Raw genomic sequence first — 8,817 nt, 5'->3', positions numbered from 1 at the left:
TATTTCTACTCCCTGCATTTCCCCAAACTCTCGCTTTTAAACAAAAAAATTACCACAATTCGATCAGTAGAACACAAAACCGCATCAAGATCTTAATTGCTGACCATCCTCGCGGTAGATGTATACATCAAACACATTTCTACACATGCATTTTTTAATTTCAGTTTGTGTCAGGATTTCAAGGTATGAGGGAAGCTTTTCTGTAATAAATCAAATTTATACCTATTGTCACAAATTTGTGCATTGAATTTATCATGCTTTGTTCTGGAATATTTTCGGTTATGTTTTGTGTCTTCGTGTCCTTAGTTTTCCTAAGTGACAAAATTACAGCTTCTGGTCTGTTCAATTTTAAAGTCTATTTATTAGTATTTATACATTATTATTTTAAAATTGCATAGCTTAATATTTGAATTCGGATTTTGTAGCTCATATTAATACAACTGAAGCTGTGATGAGCGTGTCTCCCTCAACGGTGCGTCAACCAAGGACAGTTAAAGGGAACGAACTTAACATGCAAAATTTACCGAGTTGTATCTCCAGGATAATTTGCATGATGAATGGTTCAGAAGTTCAAAGTGGGTCCAAGAATGAGGAGTTGTTAAAGAAACTCATGAAAAATTTGATGTGAGTTGAACTTAAAGCTTGGCAAACCTTGGCTTAAATGGTAAACATGTACATTTATGTTGGTAGCATACATAGTTCATAATATGTTCAAATTCTGCCAACTAAAACCATGCAATTATGTAAATACGTATTTGTGCATATCCATGAATCTTAAGTCAGGTTAAAATTCGAGTTAGGGTTTCTTTAAAAAATCCTGATTTTAGCTGAAAATGTTCTTAGTGAAGGCTCAATTTAAAAATCCCGCCAACTCCCGATAGCTCATTCAAGAAAACGCAAAAATATGGGTCCGCTTATTTATCTGCAGAACAATTTAAAATCCATGAATGCATATCCATGAATCAGGCGTTTAAATCCACTTGAAGAAACAGTATTTTTGATATTATTCCCTTCAATTTAAAGTATTAGTCAATTTATGATTTGAGCCAAAATAATGTCTGAGGTCATGACTCAGCATAAGCATGTGTGGAAATTAGAATTAGAATTCCGGTTAGAATCGAATAAGCACTTATCCTTAGAAGTGAAATTTGCTCTCATTCCAACCTATAATACTGTAAACCTTAAATTTTGCTCGTCTGCTCAGCTCACCAAAAGTTGTTACATACGAGTGTGTACAATTCATGGTGTGACAGACCACAATAATAATAAGAATAACACACTGGCCAATTATCATAACCACTAATAACGGACAATTATCTCTCTCGTCAGTTCTGACCAGATTTGATGCATCTTTTGTCACTTGTATACATATGTATGTCTACTAAAGTTAATCTAATCCGCGGCTTATCCGGCGTACACCATTCAATATGTAGGCTATTGTTAAGTAAAATATGCATATCTGATTGTCAACTGTGCAAGTGCATGTTTGATGCATTGCATATATATACATACAAACATCACATGTGCATATTTCTAATATTAGTCCTGTACAACCAGACATTACTTCTGGTTTTACAAATATTCATTGATGTATAAATTCGGAGAGCAAGGAAGATGATCATTTTTAATACTTAATTTCTACACATATATCAATTTGGTAAGATAATTGTGCTCGTTTAAGACAACACTGAAATACTCCTCGTTACAGAAAAGGTGATGCAGAAGAAAGCAGTGAAGAAGAAAACGATGATGATGACGACGATGAAAATAGCGCCATCATAACCAACAAAAATATTCTTGATAATAACCAACACATAAGGTCGTATCGGTCACGGGGACGTCCCATATACAAGTCTGACTCCTTAGAAAAGTTGGTAAATGAATACGACGGATTTTTTAGTCGAAGAGTGGGCCCACCATCAAAACGATATCCGAGACTATTTGGAAGTTTTAACCCATTTATGAAAATACAGAAAAAGGTAGCCTTATTCATCTTATTGGTCAAATTCACTGCTTAACTAATAAAAACGACGATATAAAATTATGCCGTTTTAGGGACGCTACAACCCTGCGGACTTGCACAAACTGCGTACCGCTCTCAAAACTCCACGCTCGCGAAGTTCCCGTCAATGCAACAGCCGTCTCCTGAAACTGACTTTGATTCGAAATAATTATCCACCGACCTCGTCCACCCCGATTTCGGTCATGCCACCATCACAGGAGGCATGCCCCTTCAACTTTTCTGAGCTGCAGACAATGCTCCTAGATACGTTTGGATCTCTGCTGATGACCGCTGGAGGAATTGGTGGGGCATTGGCCATGGCGCAACCAAGTCCAAAGGAACAACAAAATCAGAAGGTTGCAGAAATGGGTGGCGCAAACCAACAGCAAAAATTCAACGACACAACTTCAATTTACAATAATGGAAATCCGTACACTGTTTATGCTAATATTAAGCTGCCCATAACTATCTCTGCGTCTGAACAGAATGGTGCAAATGCTGTTGGAACTGACCTTCAAAAAGTTAATACATATCATTACAGACCTCGACCTTCTACGTCTAATCAGATCGCACAAAATAATAATAAGAATCGTCAACCTATTTTGGTTCAAAAACTTTCTGACTTTTACAAACGAAATGGAAAATATAAAAGTCTGCAAATTGGCAAGCAAAGTCAACCAAAAATTGGAAAACTACAACATGCAAAAAATGAACAGCGACTAAAGGCATCCGAGGAATCTTCTATTTCAGAAGAATCTGAAGAAAATCTTCAAAACTTAAATATTTACAACATACAGAAAATTGAGTCAAATAACATTCCAATCCATAAAATTTCATCGGACCTACAAATGTGGATTCGTTGGTTGCGAAGGAGTATGGCAAATTTGCAACGAAGACTCCTTACAAAGTTCCAGCCTCTGGGTGCCGGTGGACATCGTCCAGCTCGACGTGGAATATTTCACCGAAAAAGAGGTCTCCAATGGAGTGATAAACAAGTAGAGGACGAAAATATTTCTATAAGTTCCGAATACTCTGATGAAAATGATAATTCGTAAAAATAAATTACATTTATTTTCTAAGACCACATTTCAGGGACTCGATACATATTTACGGTACATATTTATATTTATCACGCAGCCAAGCACTAACTGGACACATCTAAATATTTTAAAACTTGCCAATAAAATTAATAATATACGAATACTTATTATTTGTGCGCATTGTATAATTTGTTTGGATATATTCTCTCATTGACATTTACTTTTATCCCTGCGTACAAATTAAATCGACATGAAACATGAAATTTATTCATTAGTTTTCCTAACCAGGTCTTTAGGTCAATCCTCTACACAATTTAATATTTCATTCATAACGATTCTTAGAAAATTGTACAAAGTTACCATACTCAGGAGAAAAAAAACAGAGATACTCTAACGTGGGTACATTTTGAAACTTACATATGCTGGATGCATTATAAGTAATTCTACATCATTCACATAGAAGAAGCTTATTAAATCTTTTTTATCGCACTTTTATCGCACTTCGTAGTCTACGAAGCCGCCCTTTAAGTTTTGTTTATTATACATATTTGTATTACAGGTAAATATACGTAAATCATGAAGTCAGGAACTAATAAATGCAATTATGTTAATTCCAGCTACATAACTCCCAGGATGAGTGCATATTTACAAAATCACAATGCACGTTTTACAGGACTCGGGTAAAATTTTAAAAGTTTAGATTAAAGATGAACTATATACTTCCTCATTGCATTACTTTTGATACCACAAAGTTAAATGAGCATAAAAGCTACATATCCTGATATGTATCAACTTCACGGAGGATCTGATGTTTGAATATTTAATTGTAGTCATAAAATCGGAATTGATAAGTGGAAGAGGTATCAATTTTAATGCTTAATATCAAGATTTGGGGATTATAAAATTGTTTGTCCGCAATGCAAATGTCTGCTTCCGCAAAACACGCATAGACCTATATAAGCATTGACATTGCAATGTTAAGGTCAATCATTCCAAATGCAACTCTTCTCACACCTAATAAAGCGACCATCGATTAACTAAAGTATCCTTGCTGACTATCATCATGGACTTGAAATTTGTAAGAAATGTAAATACAAATAACTAGATTTTTAATTTTACATGACTTAACTGTACAGGATCGCTAATAAATGTGTTTTTCACTCTTAATTTCTGAATAGATATTTTTATGCGTCAGTCTGCTGGGTTTGTTTCTCCCGATGACGAACTCGGCTACAGAACCATATCCTTGTACCCAGGATGGGTACTTTGCAATTTCAAGCGAAAATCAACTCAGATATTGTCCTTTTTCAAATCGAAAATGCGACTATGTCCTGTGCACGTTCTACCCCGATCGTGGTGCCTTTGTTCGAGTTTTTTATAAATGTCCCAGCGAAGATTCAGATGATACAACTGACGAATATGAATTCAATGAAAGTTCTCAAACTTGTGTTAAACGCCCTTCACCGGTTCGTGCAGATTGTACAACAGAGATGACTGTACATATATTTTAGGTTTTGTAATTAATTCCGATAATTATTTATCTTATAGATCACGGAATTGCCGGCACGTACAACAACTCCGACAAGTTCCTCGACAACTACGCCGACCACGCCGACCACGACGACCACGGCAACTACGCCGACAACAGGTTCACCGCCGACAACAGATTCCCCGCCGACAACAGGTTCACCGCCGACAACAGATTCCCCGCCGACAACAGATTCCCCGCCGACGACAGGTTCACCGCCGACAACAGATTCCCCGCCGACGACAGGTTCACCGCCGACAACAGATTCCCCGCCGACAACAGATTCCCCGCCGACAACAGATTCCCCGCCGACAACAGATTCCCCGCCGACGACAGGTTCACCGCCGACAACAGATTCCCCGCCGACGACAGGTTCACCGCCGACAACAGGTTAACCGACAACAACTTCATCTGCGATAACGCTGTCCAGTTCTCCTGAGACAACCTTATGAAATACCTACCAATTGGATAGCGTGCTCAACTAATGCTTAAAGATTTTGTAATTAATCTACTTATCACGATACCCTGTGTTAATCAAATACAATTACCAGTGTTTTGTAAGATAGCAGTAATTCGTCGACTCTAAAACTAAGTTTGTATTTTAAAATGGATGTTATGTTGTACCATGCACGTATGTAAATACATGGGTATTTATGCATAGCTATAATTGTATTTGTTAGAAACGCTCTTAGATGTTGAATAAATATTTATTCCCGTACCTTTATCAATACAAACATGTGAAACCATTAAAATTTTGGACGCTTAATTTCTTTGTTTGGAAAACGAAAATTTCTTGTTGCATTGATAAGTAGGTATATCGTAAATTTTCGGTTAGAACTGAGGATGAGTGTGGCTAGGTAATAAAAACAGAGTTGAAAGAATTTTCCTTGAAAAAAGTACAAATTCAGAACAGAGCATTTATCCGAAAATTAATTGGATTGCATGACACCCATTCCAGATAATAATTTATAAAGTTAGCGTGAAACCATCCTTGTCTATCATTCTTTCTTAATTAACATTATTCAATTCTAGCCTTAAACAGCTTGCATTATCCCTTTTGTTTTATTATTTGAGCTAAACTCTTTAGACTTCCAAGCTTTTAATTGACATTTATTTTTTTAGTTGTAAATGAAATGATATGCAAATTTGTAGATTCATATTCATGATTAGTTTTAGTAATTCATATTGATTTTAACGCCAAATAAGACACATTCATACATATATATTGTGACATAGTTTATTTGATTATTTTGAGTTCGGTACAAGTTTTTATTTTATTTTTTCACTAAAACTATTTCCTTGGCTTAAATCGAAGTTTAAGATCTGGATGTGTCTTATATCCAAACAAATCTTTAACTGGTACATAATCCTGAGTTGTCTCTGTCCCAGAAATTTCGTAATGTTTAACGAGAGTAGCCAGGGCAAGCTTCGTCTCAACCAATGCAAATTTAATGCCTATTTACACAAAAATTCAGCAATTAAGTTTTTCGACAAAGTGAGTGGCTATTCGTACCGATGCAATTCCTTGGACCGATTCCGAACGGCATGTATGCATTATTGTTCTGAATTGCCTTGTTTTCCAAATTGAACCGATCGGGATCAAATCGTAGAGGATTGGTCCAGTACTGCGCATCTTTATGGACTGATTCTGCTACGACAATGACAATCGTTCCCTTCGGTATGACATGGGTTGAGTTCGGAATTGGATAATCCAGAACGCATTTTCTCTCCAAACGAGGTACACCCGGGTAGAGACGAAGAGTTTCTGTAAATCATTTCAGGTCAATATTCTACTAAATATTTAAATATATGTATAATCCAATTTAATTTAAGTCTAAATAACCTGCTATGAAGTTATCCAAGAAGCCCATCTCGTTAATGTGGTCGTAGCAAATTTCACTCTCACCACAAATTCTATCCACTTCCTCTCGCACCTTTTGCTGAAGTTCAGGATAAGTCGCTAACATGTAAGTTGATACCATCAAATTGTTTGCGACCGTGTCAAATCTTTAAAGGAATTAATTGAAGACAGGCTTACTTAAAAGTTCAAAATATTTCATATTTTTCTCGTCATATTCTCACCCAGCTATTAAAAATAAACAAGCTTGAGAAACGGCGAGATCTTCCCTAGATTTATGATCTCCTTGTTTTGCTTGTACTTCAATTTTTCCCGTGCCAGTCTTAAGGTCTACCAACAACTGGAGAAAGTCTTTTTCACCACATGAACTCAGCTCTCTAGCCTCGATGGCTGATGCAAGTACATTTCTGAAATACTTGGACATGTCAGAATCCAACGGGGAAATCTTGAACAAGTCGGCAAATCGAGGAAATGTTTGGAAAATTGCAAATTTAAATTTTTGCCACACATTAATATTTTCAATTCGATCAGCCATTTCCAGAAATTTTGAGTTTTTATCGGAAAATATATTTAAGTTCAATCCAAAGGCGGCTGCTCCAATAACTTCGACGGCATATTTCCGCATTGCATCAGAAACTGGGATTTCATATTCTCCGGATGAAGTTTTTTGATGGGTATTCATCCAGTTTTGCAGGTTTGTGGCACTTCTAAGAAAATATTTTAATTCTGTTCATTAGTCCACTGAAGTTTGTCCTAAAAAGGTGCAGTCTCAGTAATAATTTCACCTTGCAAAATGTGGAAACTTTTTTCTAACCATGCCCGATGTAAATCCGGGACTGAGGAAAGTTCTCATATTTTTCCAAGACTGTCCCCTCATGAAAAAGAGTGAGTCTGTGATAAGCGTGTCTGACGAGTTTGGGACGTCTCTCCGTTCAGAAAAGTGGTGAAAGTCTTTAATGAAAATTGTCCTTGCAAGGCTCAAGTCCTTCACGAGAAGGAGTGGAATTCCAAATTCCATCAGTCCACCGTACCTTTCTTGACCTAATGCTGTGTAATGTTGCATGTCTCCATCGTTGTTGGATTTCTTACCAGTGAGTAAGTCGAATAGGGAGACCTTGTTCTTTATGGAGATGATGCCAAGCTTGGTCCAATAGCCGGTATAACTTGATAGAAACCATCGTTTTATAAGATACACGAATATTAGTATCAGGGCTAATATGATAATCAAGTTGTCCATTGTTTTAAAAATTTCATGTAAGGCACCTAAAAAAATATTTTGCGTCTGGCGAATCGATCGGGATGTTGTTTTGTTGGTGGATTCAACACTACTAAATATATACATGTATGTATCGTAAATTAATGAGTTATCAGCTTAAAAATAATCTCGGCCGTAATTTTTCACTGATTAAAGCCAAAACTACTTTGGTTCAATCCGGTTCGTACAAATGGTTTAAAATTATAAAAAGTTTCCTTTAATCTATTTTAAGTATATTCAAATCAAATGTGTGGTACACGTACATACACAGCTTGTCTTTTCTACATAAATGCAACTATGTATGTATGTATCAGCAAAAATGAAAACTAGCTAAATATGTATGTGGTTACGCAACCGCTTTCACCATTTTAGTGAACTTTCTATTCAATCACTTCAGTATCTGAAGTTTTTAAAATTAAGGAAAGAGAAAATTCGAAGTGATATATTTGTAAATATTGTAATTGTAAGACCGAACCCTGAGCGAACTAGGTAAAAAATAATGTGGAAATAATTCAGGTTCATATTTACACTTTAGCTTTTACCAAATATTTAGCAGCATTTCAATTTAATTAAGCAAATCAATTAAATAAATTCCCAGCATGGTTCATACTGCATAATAGTTGTACATACTCATATTTACATATGTGTGTATGTACATGCGTCGCAATTCTCCGTATTCCCTGCAACAGATGAACAATTATGACTACCCTGATGAATGATTAATATTATCCAAATAAGATACTAAATTTAACACGCGTGTTTTTCATGGATATGCTTTAATAGCTGGGTAGAGAAAAGTGAAATTGGAACAACTACTCCATAACTGTCATACTAATTAATTATTTTCCATCATCATGTCCTAATTTTAGCCACGCATAATTACAAATAATAAAAAATATGTTTTAATAAAAGTAGGTAAATGCGCACAGCAAACAAATTTATTTATAAAGTATAAAAACTCTCAATTCACGTGAGCAGTTTAATTCCTAATAAGAAATGACTCATGGGCGTTAGAGTGAAACGTTTTTAAATATTTGTTCTTCATTCTAATGGTATTTACATATTTATCCAGGTAAACTGACTGAACGACACTTTGTTCCAGGCTACGCAAATATTACAACTGAAGTCAATTTG

General features: G+C 35.7%; 3 protein-coding genes across 7 annotated transcripts; 2 read left to right on the top strand and 1 right to left on the bottom strand.

Annotated features, from left to right (window-relative positions):
• On the top strand, nt 1–3,099 carry LOC118434173. Of its 2 annotated transcripts, none has more exons than XM_035847024.1 (4): nt 1–183; nt 426–624; nt 1,709–1,979; nt 2,056–3,099. In XM_035847024.1, exons 2-4 carry the CDS (start codon nt 452–454, stop codon nt 3,055–3,057), a joined length of 1,446 nt encoding a protein of 481 aa, XP_035702917.1. In that variant the 5' UTR covers nt 1–183; nt 426–451; the 3' UTR covers nt 3,058–3,099. The 2 variants fall into 2 exon arrangements, with proteins under 2 accessions (XP_035702917.1, XP_035702916.1); XM_035847023.1 differs by having other exon boundaries at nt 1–336.
• Nucleotides 3,100–3,986: 887 nt separating this feature from the next.
• On the top strand, nt 3,987–5,336 carry LOC110841637 (cell wall protein DAN4). 3 transcript variants are annotated; one of them, XM_035846910.1, is made up of 4 exons: nt 3,987–4,129; nt 4,221–4,508; nt 4,591–4,726; nt 4,817–5,336. In XM_035846910.1, the coding sequence occupies exons 1-4, from the start codon at nt 4,106–4,108 to the stop codon at nt 4,963–4,965; spliced, it is 597 nt and encodes a 198-aa protein (XP_035702803.1). In that variant the 5' UTR covers nt 3,987–4,105; the 3' UTR covers nt 4,966–5,336. The 3 variants fall into 3 exon arrangements, with proteins under 3 accessions (XP_035702803.1, XP_021943013.1, XP_021943014.1); XM_022087321.2 differs by having other exon boundaries at nt 4,591–5,336; XM_022087322.2 differs by having other exon boundaries at nt 4,014–4,120; nt 4,591–5,336.
• Nucleotides 5,337–5,791: 455 nt separating this feature from the next.
• On the bottom strand, nt 5,792–7,841 carry LOC110863567 (cytochrome P450 6k1). 2 transcript variants are annotated; one of them, XM_035846178.1, is made up of 6 exons: nt 7,692–7,839; nt 7,214–7,591; nt 6,653–7,135; nt 6,414–6,577; nt 6,084–6,335; nt 5,792–6,025 (listed from the first exon to the last, which is right to left on the bottom strand). In XM_035846178.1, the coding sequence occupies exons 2-6, from the start codon at nt 7,489–7,491 to the stop codon at nt 5,862–5,864; spliced, it is 1,341 nt and encodes a 446-aa protein (XP_035702071.1). In that variant the 5' UTR covers nt 7,492–7,591; nt 7,692–7,839; the 3' UTR covers nt 5,792–5,861. The 2 variants fall into 2 exon arrangements, with proteins under 2 accessions (XP_035702071.1, XP_035702066.1); XM_035846173.1 differs by having other exon boundaries at nt 7,214–7,841.
• Between the last annotated feature and the right edge of the window lie 976 nt (nt 7,842–8,817).

Source organism: Folsomia candida, unplaced genomic scaffold (genome assembly GCF_002217175.1).
Source record: "Folsomia candida strain VU population unplaced genomic scaffold, ASM221717v1 Fcan01_Sc001, whole genome shotgun sequence".
In the NCBI taxonomy this organism is placed as follows: Eukaryota; Metazoa; Arthropoda; class Collembola; order Entomobryomorpha; family Isotomidae; genus Folsomia; species Folsomia candida.
This window is presented reverse-complemented; position numbering and strand designations above follow the sequence as displayed.